The following is a 26949-nucleotide window of genomic DNA, read 5'->3' on the forward strand; positions in this document are numbered from 1 at the left end:
AACGGTTCATGTCATGAGTGGTTATTAATGAAATGATTGTTAAGAGACTGAATGGGTTATTGTTGGGAGTTGTTCCTGTCAGCTACAGGTGAGGGTTCAGTGACTTGCTCAATGGCACTAAAGACAGTTTTAGTCCTGTATATTTGCTAATTTGATCTGTTCATCAGTCTGCCTCACTGACCCTCATGTTTATTTGAAAAGAAGTAAAATAGCTGAGTTGGAAGAGGGATTTCCAGTGTCTTTCTATTACATGTCCACAGGGTGGCGTTGCACTCACACTGCACTCACAATCAGCCTAAGTGCGCTGGGTTTTGGGGTAACAAAGGTTACCATGGAGACCTCTTGCATCCTTTGTTTTGGCAAATAACGTGGAAAGCTGCTTGACAGCTGCTACGTAGACCCCTGTTATTAAAAACACCCGAATTGATAAACTGGTAACAATGAAAACAAGCAGCACCTTTAATAATTCACGTTTATGTCAGACGTGAAGCTTCATTTATTCTAAGCTCTTCGGGTCGGATGAAGCTGTCAACCTGGGGGTCGTGACCCTCACAAAGTCTCGCTGGATTAATCAAAGGGGTCGCGAGATGATATGATACAGGAAAAAAACATTTTGACACAAATTTGTGTTGTTGTTTTTTTCAAGCCTTTTTCTAATTTTTGCTTTACTTCTTGTGGAATTCTGTATTTTACCGCCTCGAGCCTAAAAGTGATTCAAATAAAACAAAATAAGCTCTTTCTAGAGCTGCAACTCGATTCCTCGATTAGTCGATCGACAGAAGATTAATCAACTAGATGATTGAATAATGGTTTTAGAGCTGGTTTCAGTCTGTCAGGTGTGATGATTTATTGCTTTTCTTTGTGGAACATGTTGATAAACTGAATATTTTGACTGTCAAGCAAAACCAGACATTTGAAGATGTAACCTCGGACTGTGGGGAACTTTAACGGATATTTTTCACTATTCTCTGACATTTTATGGACAAAACGTTCACCACATGAATCAAGACAATAATCCGTAATTTAACTGGACAATGTAACATGTGAGGGGGGGTCCCCGATGGACTTTATGTTTTATTTTCAGGTTGGGGGCCGCTGCTGTGTGTGTGTGTGTGTGTCTGTGTGTGTGTGTGTGTGTGTGTGTGTGTGTGTGTGTGTGTGAAGTGAACAGTGAACAGTTTACGTAGAAAACGTAGCTGTGGGCGGATCGGATGTAGCCAGTAGTCGCTGCGTGATCTACGTCGGCGTTTTAGCCTGACAGGCTAGCAATGACTGCTGGATTTATCCCTGCCGTGCCGTGGATTGTGAACCACCAGACATGATTTTATGGAGACCACCCTGCAAGTAAGAGTCTCTGGTGATCGTGTGAATGTAATTGTGATGCCTGCGCTCGTAGCCTTGGTGAAACGAGGTGTGAGAGAGGGAGAAACAGAGAGGGAGGCTTTTCCTCTCAATCCAGAGAGGAAGGAGCTCGACAGATTTGGAAGAACGCTTAACCATAAATATGTTTCCTGCGAGCTTTTTCCTCCCAAATATCATTCTGTTCGATCCGGAGAAACACTCGTAAGCTGCATCAGATGGTTTCTCCACTATAAATACGCCTTTGTTGCTTCACAGTCTGCGAATATGCGACTACAAACACGCCTCAATGACAGTGACAGCCATATTCAGCAGCCAGCCACAGTAACGTGAATGCAGGCGGAGGGAGAGCTGCTGTGTCTGTAATGCTTTGTAATGATGATTACTAAGTGTGGTGAAGTCTGTTCAGAGGGTGGTGTCGCTGAGGCATTTTTATGTGTTGAGGTTAAAGGTCTTATTATCCCTGACAGGAGAAGGGCTTGTGCTGCCTTCAGGCTCTTTAAACTAGTCCGTCCCTTAGCAAACGACTAGTAGGAGAGGTGTGCTTCTGATTAGAAATACCAAGATATCTAATGTGGATGTGGAATGAAAGCAGGGATCATTTGAACACCAGTGACAGGCTTCATAAAAAAGAGGAGTGCATCGGGCGTGTTATTAACATCTCACGTCATGCAGTACACAAAATATGCCCTGTGACAGATTAAATGTGAACAAAGAGTGAAAATACAGACATACATCTCGCACCAGTTTTGTACACATAATTTGCCAAATGAAGTCTCCTTACACGGGTTGTTTGCGTGCTGTAGTGTAGCACAGGAAACAGTATCATTTTTGTCTCAGTTTATGTAGAATTTGATCGTAGGGGTGTTTTAGATGAGGAGTCTCGATATGCTCCAAGAACATCTCTGAAGGCGTCGTGTTACGTAATAGAGGGCTGGGCATGCACGGGGTGGAGGGACGGGGGGGTCGGATTATACGTGCAAACACACAAACACGAGCACACACACACACACACGTACACTGCTGTACACAGAGTGGATGTCTTACATTCTTGGATTTTGACAGTTTATTGTACCGACAGACTAGCTGACTGACTGACAGCTTCGGGATATTTTGACGGAGGGAAACGGTGAACGAAGCGAGGATTATACTCCATGTGATTTTATTCAGTATTGCTGGTAAGACGCTGATTTCAGTCTTCATATACTCTAAATTGGAATTCAGATTACAATGTAAGTGAATGTTTACATCGGTTTCCATCGGTACGCAGATCGAGCTCACAACACCAGCAGCCTTACAGAGACAGTGTCGCTTTATCTGTTAGTTACAGTCCAGATTCCACCCTGGTAAACACCGATGCAGCCTCCGGTTCGCTTTATATGAGTTAATATTTGAGCGATTGTTATGTAGAAATGAGGCGTTCAGGTGCTACTTTTTTTTGCTCCGGGAGCAGTGTGGTGTTTACATCAGTGCTGCTAGGTTTGTAAAACACCACGAGCCACGTGCTGGTTGCTGGGGACCATGTGGCCATTGTAAACACTGCTGCCTTGTGGGTCTTTTTTAGCTACTATACGAGTCTGTTTCTGCGTCTTTAACCGCGAAATATAGTGAAATAGTCTCGTGAAGATATGTGTTTAAGAAGTTGTGGGCTCGATGTTAAACTACAGCTTGTTTGGCCAGCAGCCAGGTTTGACTGTAGTGGGCTTCCATTGTGCTGTTTGGAGGAGTAGTCATGTATTATGTAATGTCACCTGCGCTACTATTTGCATGGAGCTCCCCTTCCATCCGCCTCACACACTTATTATTAGGTTCAACCAGTTATCAGCTTAAATGTCAGTATTGTTACAGGAAAGGTCAGGTTCACTTTGGATCACCAGTAGGTCATACTCCTCCCACATGGTTTTGTGTGACTGGTACAGTTAATGGGATGGTGACAGCCGAAGATGAGGGATGTGGTCTTTGTCAGACTGACTGGCTCTTTCACATTATCTTCAGGAGTTTACCGGCCACAGGATACTGACATGAATCTTTAATGAAGTAAATGTTTAGTGTAGATCATCATATTAATATCAAGCTGTTGTCTGAAGGTAACATTAGTGCATCTTCTATTCATAATAATCACTGGGAACAACAGCAGCATATTTTAGATAGTGTCAGCAGGCAGATGGCAGAGTAGAACTACTAATTAATCCATGTTTTTCAGAATAACTTTCTTCAGAGCCATTTGTCAACATGGAAATTATTATCATTTGATTGGTCAAAAAAATAGTGAAAAATGCCTCCAGCATCCCAAGGAGATGTGTTGAAATTGCTTTATTTACAGTTCTAAACTCAAAAGATCGATTAAGAACGATTCATCAGTTATCAAACTGTAACTCTAATATGAATGTATTTGTAGATATTGTAGATTTAATGTGTTTTTTACCACCATACCTCTTCTGTTGTTCTCTCCTGTTATTATTATCCTTTTTATCTCTTAACGACTGTAATTTGACAATGATTTTGTATCCATATATTTCTTGTTACTTATAACACATCCACAGATGAACGCTGTTTAACACATATGAACCTGCGTTTGACCCCGTTTGATTACAGTCTGCGATGATGCTTTCCTTCACATCACTGCTGAACCACAGAATTACATAAGATATTGTTATTTGCTAATAGATCATCTGACTTTGAGTTCGTTCCAAGACTTCATTCTATTGAGTGAAATGGAATTCAACAATATCGTGGTCATTCAGTGGCGGTTGAATGAGACTGAAGTGTCAAATTAGTTGAGAGGAAAAGCAGAACTAATATCTATACATAGTAATCTTAGAATAATGAAACGCAATGCCGAGAAGTGTCAGACCAGTGTTCAACCCAGGATGTGAGAAATGATGTGAAGCCTTAAGTATGAAGTGAGTCACCGCATTCAGGCCAACCTCCAACACTGATAATGAGATAATAACTTGTTGGATTTTGTAAAATATCAAAGTTAAGTCAGTTTTGTATGAGATTCAAGGCCGTGTGTTAGTGTGAGTGAAGGTAAGAGGTCACTGATCAGGACATGGTGGTTGTCTGTGTGGACCTTTAAGCCAGACTGTCTCTCTGATCTCCTCTCACCTAAACCTCACCTTCCTCACACCTCCTCCTCTCTGTCTCTCTCACTGTTTCTCATCCTCTCTATGTCTCACACACACACACACACGCTCGCTCCACTATTGTCTCATTAATATCCTCGCCATCTGCTCCATATGTAACAGCCCAATTAGAGAGATGCACTTTGACCCTACCTGTCCAAATTTAATTTGAAAATCTGCAGCCATCCCCACACACTTCCCCTTCCTCTCTCTCTCTCTCACACACACACACACACACACACATATCGTGTGCTATAGGCTCTCCAGACTTTGACCTTTCATTGTTGTCTCTCTACAGGGCCTGAGCTGATTTGTCAGCCTTGTATAGGTCTGGTTTTTACCCCCCAAGTGTCCTCTGGATATCAGCTGACGATGGTGGTCTGAAGAGAGGGGACGCGGGGAGAAAGCCTGGCACAAGTGTGTGTTCACTCTAACACAACAAGGCTCAACCGAGAGAGAGAGAGCGGAGACGGACCGGAGCAAAGAGAAGAAGCTGATTTGAATTCAAAATGTCTCAAAACAGAGAACTGGTGGTTTTCTACATTAACTATAAACTCTCCCAGAAAAACTATCCTCTCAACCACATGGGACTCATAGAGCCTCCCAACAGGACTGATGGGGGGGAGGCGGGGTCGGGTGAGGAGCAGCGGGTAGCGACGCACGCCAACGGGACTTTTAACGGCACGAGTCCCGGGACCCCTCCAGCGTCCCCGCTGCGAGAACAACGGTTGCCTTCAACGACGAGCCTTGACGCGGTGAAAGAGGCCCTCAGGGACTCAGCCAACGAGTTTGAGCTGCGGTACGCCCGCGCCTTCAGCGATCTCCACAACCAGCTGCACATCACGCCGGCCACCGCCTACCAAAGCTTCGAGAACGTGATGGACGAGGTGTTCCGGGACGGCGTCAACTGGGGGCGCGTCGTAGGGCTTTTTGCGTTCGGCGGGGCGCTGTGCGTGGAGTGCGTGGAGAAGGAGATGAGTCCGCTCGTGGGCAGGATCATAGAGTGGATGACGGTTTACCTGGACAACCACATTCAGCCTTGGATCCAGAGCCAAGGAGGATGGGTAAGTCTCTCTCTCACACACACACACACACACACACACAGAAACACGCAATGAAAAGTGTGTTGGAGTGCTTTCAGTGTGATGCTGTTTCCTTGTGTTGCCTCTTTCATACAAGCACCTTTAATTACTGGGTTCAATTAGATGAGTGAAGTAAGCTGAGCTCACCTGGATGGTAAATGTCTATGTGGACACTTGAGGATAGATGCAACACTAGAGAACAGCAGTCAGTGTCAGAAAATAAGGATAAATTCTGGAATATAATATGGATGCAAAGGTTTTTGTTGATGTGATGGCGTCTCTGGTGCAGATGTGCTGGTGCAGATGTGGACCAGTGATATCTTGCTTTTATCATGTGCCTGTGGGTCAGCTTCTATCTTGACCTGACCTCCAGAGACTCTCTGTCTCTCTGGTGATGAGGTGATTTAATAACTCCATCATATACATGTTGTGACTGGATAAGCCAGCATGCCAACAGTTCCGTATCAACCTCTGCTAGATTGTGTCCTGGCACAGCCAGGGGAGGGACAAAAGACTTAAGATAAGATAAAACAGAGCAGACATAGATAAAGGCAGCACACACCTATAGTGTAAAAAAAACAAACAAGAACCGTCTGAGCTGAAAAGCAGTAAAAGCAGAATGTTTGTGTGGTCAGCAGCTGGTTCAGCTGTTCTCTAATTGATCAGCAGCGTGGAGCTCAATGAGCTGAATCGAACAGGGAGCTTAACAGGCTACATCAGGGCTTTGCAGCCCGCCCGCCTGCCTGGGGATCGAAGTTCTCTCATCACAGGGCGGGATGAAGTCCAGGGCTTTTACAGATAGCCCTTTGTTTTGCTCCGGTCAGTTGATTGGCTCTGTGCTTTGCTTTTTTTTTTTTTTCTTCCACTATCTGTCCTCTCTTCTGTTATGTTCTTCACCAAGGCTGCTGCCTGCAGATGAAAGCCCTGTGTTCTCTGGGGTGAGCTCAAAGTGGGCCATCCTGGTACTGACAGTCCCAGTCTGTGTGTGTGTGTGTGTGTGTGTGTGTGTGTGTGTGTGTGTGTGTGTGTGTGTGTGTGTGTGTGTGTGTGTGTGTGTGTGTGTGTGCTTCCAGGACAGTTAATGTCAGTTCTCTTCCTTTGTGCAGGCAATTTGATGGTATGAAGGAGAGCGGGAGTGAGGGGATGGGAGGGGCTGTTTGTGTTCACTCCAGCTCTGTATAAGGCCAGGTCAAAGGTCAATCCTATGGAAACTGGCACCCCAATGGCTGAAAAGCACACCTAGAGGGAAATCCCACTGGGTAGACTGTGGTGTTGCTGTTGCTAGATTTCATTTACGTCAGTGTTGGACTAAAACCTGCAGACAGGAGACGGGACATGAGATGTGATAGTAAAGACATTTTGATGTTTAGTAGCAGTATCTGCTCAGGCTACTGATCTCTGAAGCGGATGTTTTTGGTTCTTGCACATGTTCTAGGGGAGATGAGATGAGATTAAAATAATGAATTATAATGAATCAATTTGTCCTGATACTGCTGTTTTTGAAGTGTTGATCACAAACTGGAGGCACATTCACAGTGAAGACACATCATTTCTCATCCTGCCCACAAATACATATTTTTACCATCAGTGTCATTAGAACAGCGTCATCAACACATCCGTCATGTGGTTGATCTCCATGATCTCATATAGTCAAAATAACCAAGGCAACTACACACACACACACACACACACACACACACACACACACACACACACACACACACACACACACACACACATTTTACACACTTGTACCAGACTAAGTTAGCTTAACAAGTTGGACTGATAGCAGCAGTCAACACAGCTTAGCTGCTAGCGGTTAGCAGTTTGCATGTCAGGGTAACCTGGACTTGGAGAAGTGAATGACTTCATCTGAATTGTTGAATGGATCAGCGTGCATAGATGTTGCACTAGTACGGTTTCACTTCTCCTGCCTGACAGATCGCATTGTCTCGAGCACATGATGCCACTTCCTCCCTCTCTGTGTATAATTCAGTTTTCTGCTATTTTGGATCCAGTTTCCTGCTGCTGGACACACAGCAGCGGCTCGATATGCGTCTCATGTTGGTTATTCACATCTCGATGCACGCACCTGCCGCAGGGGTAGTCCCGAGCTGCGGCGGCAGACTGAAATAGACGATGCAGTAGGTGTCTTATCATGGCTTACCATCACTCTGTTGCTTTCCCCCTTTATGTCACAATATCACCCTGCCTCACTTTCTCTCTTTTGTGGTCTGTCTGTTCAAAGTCAACCTACACTTTTCCCTGAGATGCACCAATGTCTCCGAGAGTAAACCCACATGAGACTCTGTTTTTCTTTTACTTCTTTTTCTCTCTTTCTTCCTTCCTTCCCTCCCTCCCCCCGGCGCCTCCTCCCAGGAATGAAGCTCAGAGCCGTTGGCAGATGTGGGAACCTGGGTGTAGCTGTGAGGCAGGTGTGCCTTTTTAGTGTTAGCTGATGAAATATTAGGTCAAGGTCACTTTCTCAAGTAAGTCAAAAAAAAAGTGTCGACATCACCTGAGTAGAACACAGAGATTTCAGCTCTGGGGGTTTTTCCCAGATGTTGGGAATTTACAAAGTTTGTGGCACAATCTGACACTTTCGAAGTGACTATAAAACAGAATCACATCCCAAAACTGCCAATAAAATTCAAATTCTCAGCTGTGAGGATTTGATGCTTTTCTTTGTTTTATATTGTAGTAAAACGATGAAACGGAGCTGATGGGGTTTGGGTACATCATCATCATCATCATCATCATCATCATCATCATCATCATCGTACATCTGCTCGAGCTCTGTGAAATCATAGTCAATATTTTTCAAAATGTTCTGACATTTTCACTATTTCTCACAGACAAAACATTTGATTTATTAATCTGCCAATTATTTCCTCAATCAGTAAATAATGAAAATTATTATTAGTCACAGTTCTATTGATCAGTCTGCGTCTCTGTGTAGATTTATTTACATCTACACAGAATTAGAAAGAAAATATAAAGGGACATTTCAGGGTTTTTTCAGGGTTTATATGTCAAAGAATCATAGAGAAAATGACTCATACTCCTACTAATCTGAGTAAAATGATAAAGCCGTTCAATAAATGTGTGTACAGAGCAGTTTTAAGCAGAGCTCATGCTACTGAAAACCTGTTATCCCCTGTAACCTCTCACACCTGCTCAGCCTGGTGAACTGGTGAAACAGTTGACAACAGTGACAGTCAAATACTGAAAGGTGTTTTTTTTTGCACAGCGCAGCAAACCTTCGCCGTCATAAAAACTGATAACGTCTCAGCTTAAACGATCCCTCTGGAGCTTATTTCAGAGGCTGCGGGATGCTGAGATATCTGTTAGTAGCTCGGGTTAGAAGATAAATACGCTCAGCCTGGATTCTCCCTCCGCGGCCTGAGCTTTCTAAAAAAGAAGCGCTCATATATCGTCGGATAATAAACCCTCCTCGGCAGACAGCGGAGGTAGAGACGCTGCCATCCACCTAATAATAAGGCTGTTTCCAGCAGAGCGGGCGATGGCAGTGATTACTCAGTGGAGATTGAGCCGCCTGAAGGTGGGGGTACGGGGGTTATTACCAATTATAGATGAATAATATCTCAACCTGCTACTGGGGGGAAACAATGTTTTTTTCCCCTCTGACAGACTAATAAAGGCTAAACTCATTTAGAAGAAGCACCGCTGCCACGGTCTGGGGAAGCTTGGATGAGGATTCAGGAGAGAAACAAAGGGAAAAAAAAACAGAGACCATTAGCCCGGTTGCTCTGCTTCGTGCTGTCAACGGTCTCTGTGAGGTCAGAGGAAAGTTAACTACAAGAAAAATGTCCTGAAGCATCCGACATCACCTTGTTTTCTTTTTTTTAATCACCTCTGTTACTTCTGCACTTAAAGAACACGTCTGCTGACATCCCATATTTTTCTTATTATCATTAAATCCTATTAAAAGCCTGATATATCTTATTCCTCTGTACTCACTAAAGCACCAAATGTGGATCATTCCGCCGCTGAAAATAGTCCCCAATAAACTCTCTCTTTCCTCCTGTTTAAGTCACATTTAGTAAAAACTACAGTGGCCAGCTGAGACACAGACGGGTTGGGGAACTTGGAAAGTATTGAGAGATGGACTAAGGTGGTGTAGAATAGTGAAAAGGTAACATAAAGGTGTTTTATAAAGGGCGTGTCGGGGGGGCTGGCTGTGTTGTAAAGTGAGTAAGACTCTGAGGCTGTAATTAAAGGCCTACGGAGGCCAGACCATTGACTTGTTTTGACAAGGGAAACACCTGAGCTTCCTTTGTGCCATTCTCCTTGGCTGACTTATGTACTCTCTCTCTCTATCTCTCTCTCTCTCTCCCCTCCTCCTCTCTATCTCTCTCTCTCTCTCTCTGTAATTAACATGCACATAGGATAGGCAGTTAGATCCACAGAGTCGTCTGTCAGACTGCCCTACCAGAGACGAGGAGGAAATCTCACCCCTGGGACCTATCCAGTCCGCCTCCATCTCTCTCTCTCTCTCTGTCTGTCTCTCTCTCTCTCTCTACCCTTCATCTTCTATACATGTCTCCTCTAGACGCTCTCCTCCCCGGCCACCGATCGATTTTTTGTCCCTTATTTTTTATAGCTCTCTTCCTCGTCCCTCCCTCCTGCTCTATTCATCATTCTCCTTTTATTTCCGCCCTTCCTCCCCTTCTCCCTTTCATCCCTTTTTCCCTCCACGTCTACATCCATCCATCTTCCTTCCCAGACTCTATTTGCTGAACATATTACACACCAGACATGCTACCACACGCCTCGTGGATGTGGCCGTTAACCCCGCGTACCCGTGCTTCTCTCCTGTGTTTGTTTACCGAAGGCGCAGGCACAAACATCGGCCGTGACATCGTCATCATCGCTATCGATTCCCTCTGACTTGATCCCCGCTCCCTCCCTTCCCTCCCCACCGCACCCCCATCCCTGCAGATGTCCCTTCATCTTCTCCCTTCATCCCTCTCTTCCTCCCTCCTTATCAGCCTCCATCCTCCTCCTCCTCCTCCTCCTCTTCCCTTTATCACTAACAGCGTACGTGTGGCTAATTAACAGAGGTGGTGGGTTGTTTTTTTTTTGTAGTTTTCCTTGTTTTGTTTTAAGGTGGCTGTTTTGCTCATCCAGCAAAGTTCCATGAAGTGATAAAACATGTGGCACGGGTTGTTGTTGTTGTTGTTGTTGTCGTCGTCGTCCCATATGTTAAGGTTTTATTGTATGGTGGCGTGCTGCAGAGGGGAGGGGGCGGCACCACCAAGTCAGACTGGTCATGTGACTATCTCAGACAAAGAACCTGTGGCCACACACACACACACACACACACACACACACACACACACAGAGGAATTTGCTTTACTGGCTTTTTAGTTGTGCCCACAGGTGTGTCGTTGCTTCACAGACAGAACTGTCGCTGATCTAAAAGCCACTCAGTCACTGTCTCATTCTTTAACTGACAAATAAAATCCACACACACACACACACACACACACACACACACACGCACAATGCTCCCCCAAACCCTCTCTGCATCGGATCAATGGCGGCCACTTTTGTTGGAGCGCCATCAATAAGTGCCTCTGTGAGGTGGGCGGTTCCATGCCGATTGATCTCTGAATGTTTTCATGTGAATGTGGTTGTTCAAGCGAGGATGGCTCTCTATTGTTTTTTATGCATGCATCCGTTTAAGCTCATGCATTTGTTTGTCATTATCTGTGAGATCCGACGCGTGTACGTATATGTTTGTGCTTAATGGCGTGTGTCAGATTAACAGCTTGGTAGCTAACAGATTGTGTGATTCGGTGGCCTCCGGCTCCATGACGAGAACATCAGGGTTGCGTGTTTGTTTTTTTTTAGGTGTGTGTGTGTTTGTTGTGTTCATGCCTAGAGGTACACATGTGTCCGACGTGTTTGCACAGAGACTCTTGTTTGCCTTCAAGGAGACGGACCGGGCCAAAGCATTCTTGTACGGTTGCAGGAGGTGGATACATGCTCACGTTTGAGGGAAGTTGGGCTCTATCGTTCCCGCCGGGTCAGCCGGTCTGCTTTTTACTCTGTTTAAGACAAACTGATGTAAAGGCCAATAGAACAAACAACACTCAGGAAATCTTTAGGCTTTAGACAACAACTCCCCTGTGTGGCTGAGTGTGAGTGTTTACAGCTTCTGTCAAATCATTAGCTGGTCATGTGACAAGACAAGACCTGTAGCCCTGGAGCATCACACACACACACACACACACACACACACACACACACACACACACACGCTAGAGCCCAACCGATGTATCAGTCAGCTGATATTATTGGCCGATATTGGCCAATCACAGATATATGGTACATATTGTCCAATATGGCCGATATATATTTAAATTTTTTTTAAAGTTATACAGGCAGCATTTTATGTGTATTTGATCCTTTTTCTTCATTCAAGTGTAACATATATGTACACATATTTTTATTTCTAGTTATTTATAATGATCAGTGAAGTTCACATCTTTGTCACAAGTGTTGGTGACCACATGTGATGGATCATTAACATCTACATGTTCTGTATATATATAAGATTATCAGCTGATATATCATCAACATCGGACATAAAAATCCAGTATGCACACACACACACACACACACACACACATTGAGGCATTAACACAGTCTGTAGTGACTATTAGACAGCATCTGAGTCTCTATGTGTGTCTTCTCTTTCATTTAGAAACACACACACACACACACACACACAGCAGCTAGATGTGTGTATGTTTCATAGCCAGATGCTGTTTATGTATACAGGCCAGATATCCAGCTGTGTTATAGATGAGTGTGTCTATAGTGCCAGCACGCTGCAGACTGGTAGCGCACCTTCACGTGGAGGAGGGACGACAGGATAGAGGTGAACGCAGACGGCCGAGACGGTGGACAGAGAGTCTAGTGACTCAGCTAGATGTGTGTGCGCAGCATGTAGGTCAATAGTTTCCACTGCATGTATGGTGCGGTTTTGGTTGCATGTTAAGCAGCTGTATGTTTGCGGCGTAAAGACATTGCGTTCGTGTGCTGCTCCACTTCTCGGAGGCTTAGCGGTGAAATCAGGTCACAAGCGAGTCTTCCCCCCCCTCCTCCTTTCATCTTCCTCTCCATTCTCTCCTCTCCCTCTGTCTGCTTCTCTCCAGCCCACATCCTTACCCATTCTCTCTTGCGACACATTTAAAAAAAAAAAAAAAAAAAAAAAATCTTCCCCACCTTCTGTCTTAACGCAGCCGAGCACAAACCCCGAGCATCTGCCTGCACCTCTCTCCCTCCTCTCTGATTGCATTTCATCCCTCTCCATCCTTCTCAACACATCTGTCTCTCTCCTCTCTCTCTGTCTCTCTCTCTCTCTCTCTGCTCATATCTGTGATCAGATTATGAGGCATATCATGGGATTAGTGAGTCTCATGGCATGTATTAAAACGGGAGAGCTGAGGGATGGATGGAGAGCGTTGATGAGTATTTCATGGTAATGCTGCACCAGATCTCATACAGCACAAGGACTAAATGATGATAAAGAGCACAGAGGCCATCATCGTTATATTCATCACAGGCTTGTTTGAATGGCCGAAGGGGTAAAGCAATAAAGACGATAGATATCCTCAGCTGCTCTGCAATAACAGAGGGGGGGGGGGTGATAGAAAAAGAGGGCTTGTGCGTGGGATATAGCCAGATATTCATCTCCTAAATCACTTTCTTTCATGTCGTCGGAGTCAGGAAAACGTAGGGTAAAGCGATGGAAGCAGGGTTTCAAGGAAAACTTCCCTACAGATGGAGAGCGAGAGAGGAACCCTGCTCGCTCCTCTTGAGTTTCACCCCAGTTTCAGTTTCCAGTCATTTTCGTCAGCCTCTCCCCCCCCCCCCCCCCCCACCCTGCAGCCTGCTTCACCCTCGCTCTTTTGTTCTACTTTTCTCTCATTTTTCTTTCATTTTACTTATTCTGTCTCTCTGAATCCTCTCTTTCGAGTTTCTCTTCCAGACAGATGGCAGGTCTCGGGGTCATGGTGAGGTGTCTGGGTGGGGTGATGGCCTACAGGGCGGAGGGTTATCCACCCAGTTCTCTTGTCTTTACACGTTCAGAAGCATGTGTTCTCTGCCAGACACACACTTCTGAGTGCTTGGACTTCCTGGTGTGTGTATATATATATATGTATATGTATATGTGTGTGTGTGTGTGTGTGCTGACAGAATGGGGTTTTGTGGAGAGACAGCCCCCAGAGTGGGGCAGGGAACAGATTGGAGTCTGAGCCTCCATGTCCTGACTCATTAATCTCCTCTTTAATTCATGGCCTCACCGCCGGCTCAACACTTCCACACACACACACACACACACACACACACACACACACACAGTTACAGAGGCAGCTCCAAGGTCCAAAAGAAGACCAAAGAGTCCACCTTCAGACACATCGACGTTGGCACGAACACCAGCGAGTGTCACCACTGAGGGGAAGTTTAATGATTCATTTTGCTAATTTTTCTCTGCTTGGAAATGATCCATCACACTTCAAAACAGTTCTGTTGCCCCCACACTCCCCCCCCCCCCCTCCCCCTTAAACACCAGCATGGATCTCATGCTTTGGGTGGTGGTGATGTAGCCAAGGACTGGGAAATAGCTTAATTACTGATTAGCAACAAAGCGTTCCTGGTGCTGATTGGAACAGTTTTCACAAGTCCTGCTTTCTGGCTGAACTCCAGTTTTCCATAAAGGTCACAAAAATGAAGATCACACCACTCTCTCTGTAAAACTCTACTTGACCCTGAACTTATTTCAAAGCCAGTGACAGCCTGTCAGCTCGTCATTTCAAATGTTTTATTATTCCTAGCAGTAGAGGGGAACCACATCCAGCACAAAGAAGCCTATTTATTCAAGCGTAAGATATAAAATAGCTACATAGAAGAACTTCAGCTATATGAAACATGCACATTTTAAGCAACACGATTCAAACGGTCGCCCTCTTCTTCAGCCATCAGCAATTCTAATACGTATTTTCCATATTTTCCTCGCACAGTGGCTGCGTTTTCATCTTTTCCAGCACCCTTGTCACCAGCTGAAGTAATCTGTGAACTACCACAGTCGCTCATAAAAGGGCATCAGATAAACGCCTGAGCTGTAAGATCGAACCGTGAAGTCGTCCGTCCACTCAGCACTCAGCTCCACCTTAATTCCATCCTGTCCCGCTCATATGGGATCTCTAGTAGCTGGCCTGTGTCCCTTTTAACTGCTGAAAATGCCATGGCGGTTGTGATAAGGATGAAAAGGATGGAAAAAAAAGAGGGAGGAAGGCCTTGAGGAGGAGCAGGAAGTGGAGATGGACCTCGTGGAGACGATGAGGACATTGATAAGGAGGAACAGGCAATCGCATTGTTGCTTTTATTTTTTTTTAACTAGACACAGATTCGATGCTACAAGGATCAAAACCAGGCCATCATGCAAGTTTTGAAGCTGTGGTGAGACTGACGTTAGTATTGGATAAATGAGGAGGCTCATTCATTGAAAGCAGAGGGCTACAAAACATCCACACATTTAGATTTTTTTTTGCACATTTATAAGAAAACACTGGAATCTCTTTATTCAGTACTTTGCAGATGAACTTACAGCTTCAAGTCTTTTTGGGTAAGACTCTACACTCATATGAACATGTTAGATTTCTCCTATTCGTCCTGGCAGATCTTCTCCAGCTCAGTCTGATTGGATGAGGAGCGTCTGTGAACCACCGTCCTCAGATCCCTCCGCAGAGGTTCGAACATTCAGAAAGTCGAATCGACTGTAGCGCTGTCTTGGCTGTATGATTCTGGTGTAGTTACCTTCACCCCAGTCATGGAGAAAGGTTTCTTCAAGGATCTTCTACATATTCCTTCATTCTGACTAGAAGCAGCACCAGGATTCACTGGAGGGAGTTCAGGTTACATTTCCTTCTCATCATACTCTTGGACCGCCTTTTTGACAAACTCCAGGCCTGCTGTCATATACCTGTTTATTCCGGAATAACTTCTGCTCATCCCTCCGGCAGGTTCTTCCATCTCCGCAGAGGAGTTCTGGCCCTCGTGGATCCAAACTTTTTCTATTTCATAGTAGAAGAAATGTTCAGATCTTTGCCTCAAGACAATTTAAATTCCTTTGGCTTGGTTTTTGATCTGACAAGCGCTTGTCTTTTTTAAAGAGAATTTGCCACAGGTGGACTCAAAGCATGACGTTTAAAGGAATCAATCATTAATCAAAGCAGCGAACAGGATGCACCTGACCTCAGATTGAGTCTGGATACCGATGTGAACGATATTCATTCTCTAGAAAGGTCATTCATGCTGTCATTAATGTTGTATTTCACATCTCAAATCCAGTCTGTCATCCAGCTTGACGCAGGTTTTTACTGTGTGGTAATGAGTGTTTCTTCAGGCCGTTTATCTGCATCTTAGAAGTGAATCTACAGTTTCCCTTGATGTTGCTGAGTCACTGTGATCTGATGATCTGCACATGGTCTGTTTAGAAGAGTGTAAGGCAGAGGTAATCACGCACACGCACACGCACACACACACACACACACACACACACACACACACACACACAACATCCAGTGTTCTTGGAACTTCATACTTGCTTCTTTGCTTTAGTGACATCATCTCATTTCACCAGCCAGAACATCATGTTGTCACCTCCCCGTGTTGCTCCGTAAACAGTATTTCATCAGTCACACGGATGCAACAGCGAGTTGACTCAATAAACAAAAACACAGCGTGTTCCACGTTGCGCTCGGGGCCCAGGGACACCACAGTGTGTGTGTGTGTGTGTGTGTGTGTGTGTGTGTGTGTGTGTGTGTGTGTGTGTGTGTGTGTGTGTGTGCACGTCAGCCATGCGGCGTTCGTGTGTACACATCCCAAGTGTTGCAACTTACAGGAAGTGTTGCTCAGCTGCAGCCAGTTTACATTTTTAAGTGTACTAAGAACCAGCGTCTTCTCCTTGTGACTCTCAGAGACTCTTCAGCCTCCAGGTCACTGGCTTCTGATGAACTCCTGAACTGTGATCTTGCTCTCTCTTTTCCTAATGTGCTCAGAACAAGGCTAGCATTGTCTAATCTGTCTTGTTTAGGGTGTCTTTTTTGGAATTTTTTGTAAATTAATCATCCAAAAAAACTCCTCACTGGCTGGGGGTTGAACAGAGCATCCTTCAGTGCTTGTCTTCCACTTTTTTATGATGCAACTAACAATTACTGTCATTATCCATTCATCTGGAGGCTAGGGGTGTGCCATATTGTTCACCATAATATCAGTATCATTTTTATTATGATCAAAAAAACTCATATCATGATAATGGCAATATTCTGACTTGTTGATCTGATGACGTCATACCATTACACACAACAACAACAACAACGGTACCGGCTCCACGCTGGAGGAGTTAGTTCCAAAAAGAGGAGCGACTTCAGTGGTGTGGAAGTGGTTTGGTTACAAAAGATCAGATGTACAACAAACCATAATGTGTAAGAAGAAGAAGACTGGAACAACCCAATCAAAAGGAGGCAATACAACTATACAAATATCATTATCACAGAAATATCCTGAAATATGGTGATATTATTTGAGGGCCCTACTGGAGGTCATTGTCTTGATCAATGGATTCATTGATTGGTCTATTAAATATCAGAGAGAAAAAAAAGTCTTTGTGGACGTCATCACATGTGGTTTTGTCCAACCATCAGTCCAAAACCCCAAATCAGTCAGTTTACAGCTCGACCAATACAATTTATTTTCTAAAAAAAATGTCTTAAATGATTAGTTAATTATCAAAACAGTTGTGGGGATTTTGATCCATTGTGCGTCAGACGATGTTTGCTACATTTTAGGGGTTTTTTTAAAGTCAGTTTTTGTCCGTACAAGGAAACAGACTACAGTACATTATAAACACAGCCGTCATTTCCTGCTACTTAGGATTTCCTTAGATTTTGCCCTCAAAGAAAACCGGACAACTTAATCTCTCCCTTTCCTTACCTTCTTTTCTGTCGGGACATTGACTGATTATGTGGATGTGACCTTAGTTATGACTCAGCACACTCGCACTGAATAGATATTCAGATATGGCCTTTCATAACTCAGGCATGGGGAATTCAAAAAATGTTCAGGGTGCAGTTTGGAGATGTGTCAGAACACTGAAACAGTTTCACATGCAGGGTTTGGTATCGAACGGGTTCCGAATTGAAACCAAAATGGATTGTTGACGTGACATGACATTTTCACTGTCACACAAGATAAAAATGAATATAATTAGTATTGTCATCATTAACCTATGGTGTGACTGTCTCAAGCAAGTAAATCACAACTTTTATAAATTAAAAAGAAAAGCATAAAAATGATGATAAATACCTCAGGCATAATTTTACAATGTCTGTTTTTAGTAAATGGAAATCAATTTTTCATCCACATGTTTCTAAAAGCACAGGGACTTGATACATGTTGTCACTGAACAACCATGTTCTCCGGTGTGACACCACATCCTGATTTTAAATCAGGCAATTCCACAGACAGCTTTTTTTAGTTGAAGGATCCCATTCAGGGTCATGTTCCTGACGCTCCCTATGAAGCATGGATGTATAACGAGAACTGGATACAGTGAGGCGAGGCCCTGTTCATTCTTATGAAAGTTGCTCAATGGCGCATGGAGCCAAAAAAAGCCACTTCCTGCTATAACAAATTACCCGGATGAAAACATAGTGAGCACGCTCTATGGGCCCAATGCGCCCAATACGCCCATAGAGCGTGCTCACTAGTGACTTCTGCCAGCCAAGACCGCTAACTTCCGATTTAGCCCTTCGGCTGACTTGAATAGGGATAAAACAATTTAAGGATGCACAATATTGGATTTTTTGTTTGATATGGTGGTGATGTCGACACCGATATATGTACACGCTTTTGTTTTCCAACTGGCTGAGGAGACTATTACACGTACAATGGTGTAATAGTCGTGATTGTACTAAGTATGATGAAGAAAGACAATATGAAGGAAGAACATCGGAAGACTGGAGTTCGGGAGCTCAGCATTAGAACTTTAATGAACCTGCCAAGTGGGTGGAGCTTTGAGTTTATTCATGGCTGGGATTTCATCTCTGGTCCACACTCTGCAGCAGAAGGTGACGGTAATGAAGCTAATGCACTGGTTGCCAACTGCTGTTATAAACCAAAAACAGAGTGGTACATCCTGTCAGCCAAGGTATTTCCTATCTATGCAGCTGAACACAGCAGCTCCTCTTGTAGTTCATCTTGTCAAAAGGCAGCGGTTGCAAGCATTTTTGATTTAAAGACTAAATAATTACCTTTGCGAGATGAATGTGAAGTATGTTGTGAACTTTCTACTGCGTCACTCAGAGACGTTTAGTGGAGCGGAGCAGCAAAGTCCAGCAGTAACAAACGAGACACACTGAAGCATAAAACAACCTAAACCAACTCTGAGGTGAAGAAAATAACTGGGTGCTCAGTCTGTTTCACCTCAAACATCCTGCATCCGCTCAGTGTCTTGGACAGCGATGGCTTCCACCAGAGCTAACGGTGCAGAGAGCAGAGAGGCTGCTCTCCAACTGCTGGAGACATGATGTTAATAACACAGCGGAGCAGTCTGCCTCCCCCTCAGTCTCTTATTCACATACATGTAAGATGCTTTCAAATGAATTATTTTATTAATTAATGCAGGTAACTTTTGTTAAAAATAAAAAGGCTGCAGACCATTTATCTTATCTGCCAATTATGTTTCATTTTGTATTTGGTTTTGCACACAGTAAGAATCAAGAATCAGGTTTGACTTGATAATACCATACTGAATGGACACCAAGAATCAGAATTGAATGGTGAGATTCCCAAAGATTCACTCCCCTAACAGATGATGTGTTTGTGGAATCAAGAAGCAGAATCAGATATTTTTAAAAGGCTACAAACTTCCCACATCTCTCCGTCCCATCATAGAAAAATACTGCCATCATTGAATGATTTCTTTATCTCTCTCTCATGATTCATGGCTCCCCACATGACCTACAGATCCAACAACCTCATGTGCTCATTTGTCCCTTCTCTCTGGATGAGACTGGTTCAAAGCTGGTTGATCTAGATTGTTTTTGTCAACTCATTGCTATTCAGAGGGAGTGTTACACACACACACACACTCTCACTCAAAGAGGCTTACGTGTGAGAGTGCATGTGTGTCCGGGGTGAACAGCCTTTGTCAGCTTTCTAACAAGAGTGCAGAACTTTCCTGAAGCCTCTGGATTCTCCTCTGCATGTGAATGGGGACATCGATGGTTCTCTTCAGCGCTGTTTCGTCACAGCAACGGTCGCTGCATCTTTCTGGCAGTTTCCAGCATCTGCATGTGGCCAGTGTGGCCTGAATGTCATGTGCTCTGTGGGTTGCTAGTAAGCAGTCTTTTGTCTGTTGAAAGGAAGCTGTCTGGATCAGATGTTGCAGCATCTTCACACAGACACAGAGACAGAAACCCGTCCAATGACAGAAATATCAGAGTATTCTTGTTAGCAATATTGGTGTTTATTTTAGACTAAATAAACTAAATTATTTATTTAACAAAACATATTAATCTTTACAGTTTCAGTTTGATATACTCTGTTGTTACTGTGCGCTCACATCAACCAGCTTTACCAGCAGCAGCGAGGATTTCTTCTCTCAGGCACCGTACAGACTGTCCCATCTTATTTATCAGCCTGTCATATCAGTTGATGGGATGTAAGAACCCTGAGAGGAAGACTGTAGACTCAGGACTTTCTAGGACTACTTTCTAGTTAAACAAAATAAAATAATTTGTAGTTGATCTCCTTTTAAAAGACACTAGAAGTACACAGAAATCACAGATAAGACAGTGGAGGATGGATACAACATTTCTCATATCAGGTCGCTGTTGTCATTTTTTGTTATGTTACCTTTTATTATTGAAAGCAAAGCATGATAACCAACCCTCACTGATATGATATTCTTATTTGAGAGTTTAAAAAATGACTTGACTTGTCTAACTGACACGACTGTAAGTTTCTATCAGCCTCAGATAAACTTTGGAACACATTTTTACACAGAGTGAAGACTGGATTTTTGTCCTCTTCACCTACATGAGAAGCATGTTAGGAATGTTCAGTATGAAGAGGAGGAATGATTACGCCAAGCCAAAGCTACATACGGACACCTGACTGTTGTTGACTATTCTGCAATTGCTGGCTACATCAGCTGACGTATATGGAGATACAATATATTATGATAAGCAAATATCGGCCGCGAGGCTTCAGATTGCTTCTGTCACGAAACAGTCTTCACAATGATGCAACAAATCTTCAGAACAAACCAGCTAATGTTTGGCTTTTTTGTCTAATACATGATGTAAATGTATCAATAAGGAGATCAGTTAAGGAGATTTTGCTCACACATCCTGATATATGATTGTCACATCCAGTGTGACATCATGATTACACATACAATTGCTCATTTTAACACAATGTCCTTTTTCAAAGTGTCCCTAATTTATTGAATTTCAATCTGTCTTCTGTTCCTTTTTTGCTGAAAAGGATGTGAGATGTTAATCAATGATAGGTGTGTGTGTGTGTGTGTGCGTGCGACGTGGTCAGGGGGTTCCACCATCAGGGGATTTGAGTGTTGCAGCTTGTTATGGTGCAACACCAGCGCAACCAACGAGTCAGAGCTGATGAATGGGAAACTCCTGCTAATGATGGTTACAATGCGCTCCTCTCTCCACATGTAGCATCGGGCCATTTATCAGCCACAGAGATGCTCAAGCCCAGACACACTCGCGCACACATCACACACGCTAATCAGCTGCTTTTCCGGTAGCCATGGCAACCAACTGCAGAATCTCCTTTCCCCGTGCCCCCTTCGCTATTTCTCTTTCCAACCTTTGGCTTTCATGAGCTAATCCGTCCCTCGTCCTTTTCTTTCTTCTCTCCCCGGCTAACGAAGAAAGAGAAAGTTTAAGACGTAGAAAAGCGGGAAAAAGAACAGAGACGAGGCCTGAAAGAGCTCTCCGGGCCGCTGCCGACTACCTGATTTCCTCTGGGAACAGAGCAGATATAAAGAAATAAAGGCGTGACCGTGTGAAAGGGAAAAGGCAAGGTGGAAGGTAGATAAAGAATGGGTTTACCTGCCAGGTGGGACTAAAGGAGATTGAGTGTATCAAAACCACCTGTGCTGCTTTGACATGCAGATACTGAACTGACTGGTAACGCCGGTAAAGAAATAAAGCGAAGGCCCCCTCAGGCATTCCCAAGTGAAGAAGTTAATTTATGAGCAGATAGCATGGAGGTAATGAAACGGAGAAGTGATTCTTTTTTTTATTATTTTGAATTATGTGTACAAATGCTCCAAAAAAATGAAGCGCGAGTGGAACTGGAAAGCTGCAGGCAGCGTTGAGTGATTTGTGTTTGTGTGAGACATCTCATTTGAATCTGAAAATATATTTAAAAAAAAAAAAAACTGGCTCTGGAAATAGATATCAAAGCTAAAGATCATCCCTACCATTGGATTTAGCATGTTAGCATGTGTAGCCTTTAAGCACATCACCTGCATGGTAAACAAGGCAGTGTCAGGAACAGTCTGGATACAACATGAACATGAACAGGTAGTGTGAAGAGAAACAAACACATGGAATCACTACTACACAGATATGTCCCTTTGGAAACTAATATCACATGTCCTCTCTAGGATGTTAATGTATGCGATGTCTGATAGATCTTGTTCCTCTGAGCTGCAGAGCTGTTGCACTGGGTGACATGTTCCTTCATTAAGATGAACATGGGCACTGTAGTTTATTTGAAATCAATCCCACACACACACACACACACACACACTCCTCTCAACCGCTTCTGGAAATATTCTCTAGAGCACCATATGTGTGTTCATCCACAGCTGAAAATAGTCCCCAGTAAATTCACTTTTTACTCCTGTTTGAGTAATGTTTGCTAAAAATGTTCAAGTGCTAGAGACAGACTGGGGAGGTCAAAGAGAAAGGAGATTGTTTGTTTTTTTTTGGATTTTTTATGTGACCTGTTGACAATAACAAAAACATAGATAATCACCAGCTTGATCCTTAAAGCCATTATGTATCCTTTGGTCTATGTGGACTGTTTTAGCCCTGCTAGCATGAGAGATGTATCCTCTAACAGACACATTTGTTGTGGACTCTGGTAGAGATTGTTCATGCTTTGTTCAGATATTATTAAGAAGAGTCTTGGTCTTGCATACAGGAAGTGTAGACATTAAAGCATAGGTTTAAAGTTTTTTGCCAAAATGCATGTAAAAGTTGATGTTCAGCTTATATGAGGCTTCATCAGTCTGAGTTAGTCATATCAAGTGGATATCTGACACATTTCCCGTCTTTTTAGCATCAAAGTCCCTCTTTGTTTTTCCCTGTTTAGCTGCAGTAGAAGTATTTTAACAAAAAGAGGAACTGTAGGAAGACTGTGGATTTTTTCCCACATCACTAACATTTGAAGTGCATTATGAAGGTATCCTCTAATGTTTAGTATGAACATGAACATGATTATAGCAAGAAAAACCTGTTTCAGTGCTCTTTTGGCAACCTGACAGGCCTGAAGAATTGTGAACTCGTCCTTAAACTTTTCAGCTAAAGTGTAAATTAGCAAAACTACAGCATCTCCTTAAGTGTCTGTTGATAAATGATCATTAAAGCAGCTATATAATTCTTATTTAATAAGCAGAATCTTAGCTGTGAGCGTCTCTGCTTGGCTGTTACATCTATCATGAATATATAATATAAGCATCCACATAACATTCCACTGCTTTTGAAAGAGCTTTTCCTTTGCATCCCTCGGCACTCAATCACCACATAATCAATATGCCTTGCTTGATGAGGAACGACATGAACGATAACATGTCCTTACTTGTCCTTTGTACAGATGTCAGTCATCATCACAAGGTGCTGTAATGTCATCTACACCCACATTCCTCACATTGTTTGCAGGAAGGGATAGGCGGTGGTCAACTCGCCCCTTTTGTCAGGCCGCAATAAAACACTGACTCAGATTACATGATGTACAGTGCAGCGTAATAAAACTATCTCATTATTAACTTTAATACCATTTATCAATCCCCCTGTGGCTAGTTTCAACTGCTTAACGCAGCTCCGTCATCACTGAGCTTCAAAGCAGCAGATATTTCAACCCAGCCTCTTGTTATAAACAGACTCTGATCTGTTTTGTCTCACTTTGAGTTCTGTGTATCAGTCCATGTTTCCAACTATGTCATAAGTTACTGGGATGGTTCATTTTGGTCGGATGTTTCTTTCTGTTCATGTGCTGTATCAAGGCCTTCAGGAAGTCAAGGCGAGGTCGAAGGCAAACATTTACTCTTTCTTGGCAGCTTCCTCACGTGCTGTCGGTTAAAAAAGAGTCTTTGATTCCTCAGAGTCAGAGCGAGGCCTCGCTGGAGCAGGACAGAGAGTCAGAGAGTAAGATCACACTGTCCCGGTGAGTAACAGATGAGGAATGATGTGGGTTGAAGGCAAAATTCTCGCCTTGAGTGAACCTTGTATAAGAGGCTTTTCAAAGTTACATATTTACAGATTCCTCAGGCCCTTTTCATTGACAAGGAAACAACACACAAGTGTAACAGCCCCTCACAAATGTTTGCTCTCTTCTGCAAGTATTTTACAGTAGAAGCATGTGTGTTTATTTAGAGCTAAACCATGAATGAAAAGAGCTACTGTGAGACGGGGGCTTGGCCCTCTCAGAGGCCTCAAACTGCCTTTCACATCCACAGAACTGAAACTACTTAACGCTGTCAACAAAATGTTTGCTGTAAACAAATAAATGAGCTGTAATGTATGTTAATATCAAATGGAGAGCCTAGTTATGACCTTTATGGACTTCTAACAGCTTCTACACCTCTGGAGCTCCAGTAAATATTGGCTGAGACAGGAGTTATTTCCTAAGTTCAGACTAAAACCCAACTTACTGTAGATCATTATTACTGGAGTCGCTCTATTAGATCCAATATTGGATACAGATTTGATTACAACTAAATAAATACATTTTAAACTGTACAGTAAATCATCCATTAAAGAAATCCATGTCTGGTAAATGATGGATGAGTGGACCATAGTGTTAACTTATTGACTCTTTCTCCACTTTATCTCTTCATATGTGTACACTGGATTCACTGGATTAAAGTCAAGACTCTGTTGACTGAGTTGATTGAACGCTGTTCTGGACTCAAAAGTGTCAGGGTTGGTCAGCCCAGAGTTCAAGCTCAGTTCAGATTTTGATAAACCTGCTTCCCGGAACAGACCCCCAGCTTCCAATAACTCCTTTTATACTCCTACGATCGTATCCTCTACTTAATTACTGTTTCTAGCAACAGCCCAACCTCTCCCTCCCTGTTTGCATTCTTTCTGTGATTCAGTGGTTACTTTCACTTTCTTCCTGTCTGTCCCCTTCATCAACAGAGTTTCCAGTAACAGCCCCCCCCCTCCTGGCTTACAGATCATGTTTACAGAGTTAAAGCTTTGACAGTTTTGAGCATCATCATCATGACTCAGTGGGCCATGTCCATCTCAGCTGATCTGTTGTATTGTTGTATTTGAGATTTGAGTGTGCTGGCGCCTCCTTGTGGTGCAAGCACACAACACTGTGTGCTGTTGGTGGCTTTCCTTGTAGCTCATTTCCAGGAAATGATTTCAGTGGGCGGCTACGCAGGCTTTGCAATCTGAGGACAACAGTGGGAAAGAATGTCAGCAGCAACAGGAATCTGCTGCAGAACTGGTGGGATGCTGACAAGGGCAGGGGAGGGGAGGGGAGGGGAGGGAGGAGAGGGGTTTGTTGGAAATTTTTTTTAAAGTGAGATGTGCCGTGACAGGGTTCTAACACTGGCTTTAATGATGTGGATTTTTCCTTTAATCAATCAGATCTTGTTGTTACTGTGCACAGCGTGGATGCAGGTGGCTTTTGGGGTTTTTTGTGGTCATGATGTCACCTTACCTGTATGATTGCTGTGGTGGATGGAAATTTCCACATGTGACCGTGTGGGCTCTGACAGTCATACGGATACCCAGCTGTGGGTGGCAAAGCAGCAGTCTGCTTGTTTGAGGCCTCGAGACCTTTACAGAAGGGAATCTACCTGACTCTCTTTTTGTTCTATTTTTTTTTAATTTCGTTTTGTTTTGTTTTGTTTTGTTTTTTGAATGGGGAATTTTGGGAAGTGAACATTCATGTGGGTTTTCTCAGATTTGAATACATCTCACATAGTCAGCAAAAAGCGCCTTCGGTGTTTAACCTTTCCTTTTCCCTTTTCTTTTTTTTCTCTCCAGGAGCGCTTTGCTGAAATCTTCGGGCAGGACGCGGCGGCAGAGAGCAGGCGGTCTCAGGAGAGTTTCAAGAAGTGGCTGCTGGCGGGGATGACCCTGGTGACCGGGGTGGTGGTGGGGTCGCTCATCGCCCAGAAACGCCTGTGAGGGGAGATAACGAGACAACCCTCCTCACACTCTGCACCCTGGCCCCTCTCCACCTGCCTCCTTCACTGCCCTCAACATACACACAACCACGGAAATTAAAATGAAGGTCCTGTTTGTCTCGTCGGAACTGCTGATGATGTTTACTATTTTTTTTTCTTCCCGTTCACGCATCCTACAAAGGACTGAGAATCCTCACGAGTTGAACTTTTGGGAAAATGACAGAGAAGAGGAGGAGTATTCATGTGTTCACCTTGTTCACGCCTGATAAAAAATGCGAGACAACCATTTGTTCCTTTTACTCCTTTCTCCACTGGTTCCTGTATCATTTTTCGTTCTGTATGTATATATTAGTTTTAACAAATTTCTTTTCCCATTTTCCTCCTCAAAAGAGGTTAAAACTGATGCTGGTCTTACGATTTACCCCAAACCCGTCTGATATAATGAGTCAAGTGTGTTGCGGGGCCTGGGCTGTTCTACATGTCTTGTCTTGAAGTTTGTTTTGTTGCCAGGCTCTTGGTCCCACAGTCAGCTCCACAATAGCTTTGTATGTGCCATATGAAAGCAGGGGAGGATGTAGCACCTGCCCCTCGACAGCTTTGGTAGTTCCCACTTCCTGCCAGCCACTCTGGAAATCAACACTTACAGTATAACATCATGCTGCATTACTCTATACACTGATTGTTTTGTCTCGCCTGTCCTTCATGTTATTGGTTTTGTATGAAAGGTGAATTAAGAACATGTTTTAGCTAACGAATCATGGGAGTCTTAAACTAAAAACCCAATGGGAAACTAAACCCTCTGCTTGTTTGTTGTTGCTTGATTGTTTTTTGCATTTGGTTTTGGATTTCTGAACCATTAAAACCCCACTGCTCCCGCTGA

The 26949-nt window shown here is 43.6% G+C and overlaps 1 protein-coding gene across 1 annotated transcript; it reads left to right on the plus strand.

The window, feature by feature from the left end:
- The first annotated feature begins 1206 nt into the window (after positions 1-1206).
- bcl2l1 (BCL2 like 1) lies at positions 1207-26949 on the plus strand. The gene is made up of 3 exons (XM_042407872.1): positions 1207-1344; positions 4783-5548; positions 25927-26949. Exons 2-3 carry the CDS (start codon positions 4994-4996, stop codon positions 26068-26070), a joined length of 699 nt encoding a protein of 232 aa, XP_042263806.1. The 5' UTR covers positions 1207-1344; positions 4783-4993; the 3' UTR covers positions 26071-26949.

Source organism: Thunnus maccoyii, chromosome 4, assembly GCF_910596095.1.
Source record: "Thunnus maccoyii chromosome 4, fThuMac1.1, whole genome shotgun sequence".
Classification (NCBI taxonomy): Eukaryota; Metazoa; Chordata; class Actinopteri; order Scombriformes; family Scombridae; genus Thunnus; species Thunnus maccoyii.

Excerpts from the sequence above, each read along its gene's own strand:
- bcl2l1 (XM_042407872.1), top strand. The coding sequence starts at position 4,994 with ATGTCTCAAAACAGAGAACTGGTGGTTTTCTACATTAACTATAAACTC. Across the intron at positions 5,549-25,926 it reads TCCAGAGCCAAGGAGGATGG|GAGCGCTTTGCTGAAATCTT; the intron begins GTAAGTCTCTCT and ends TTTTCTCTCCAG.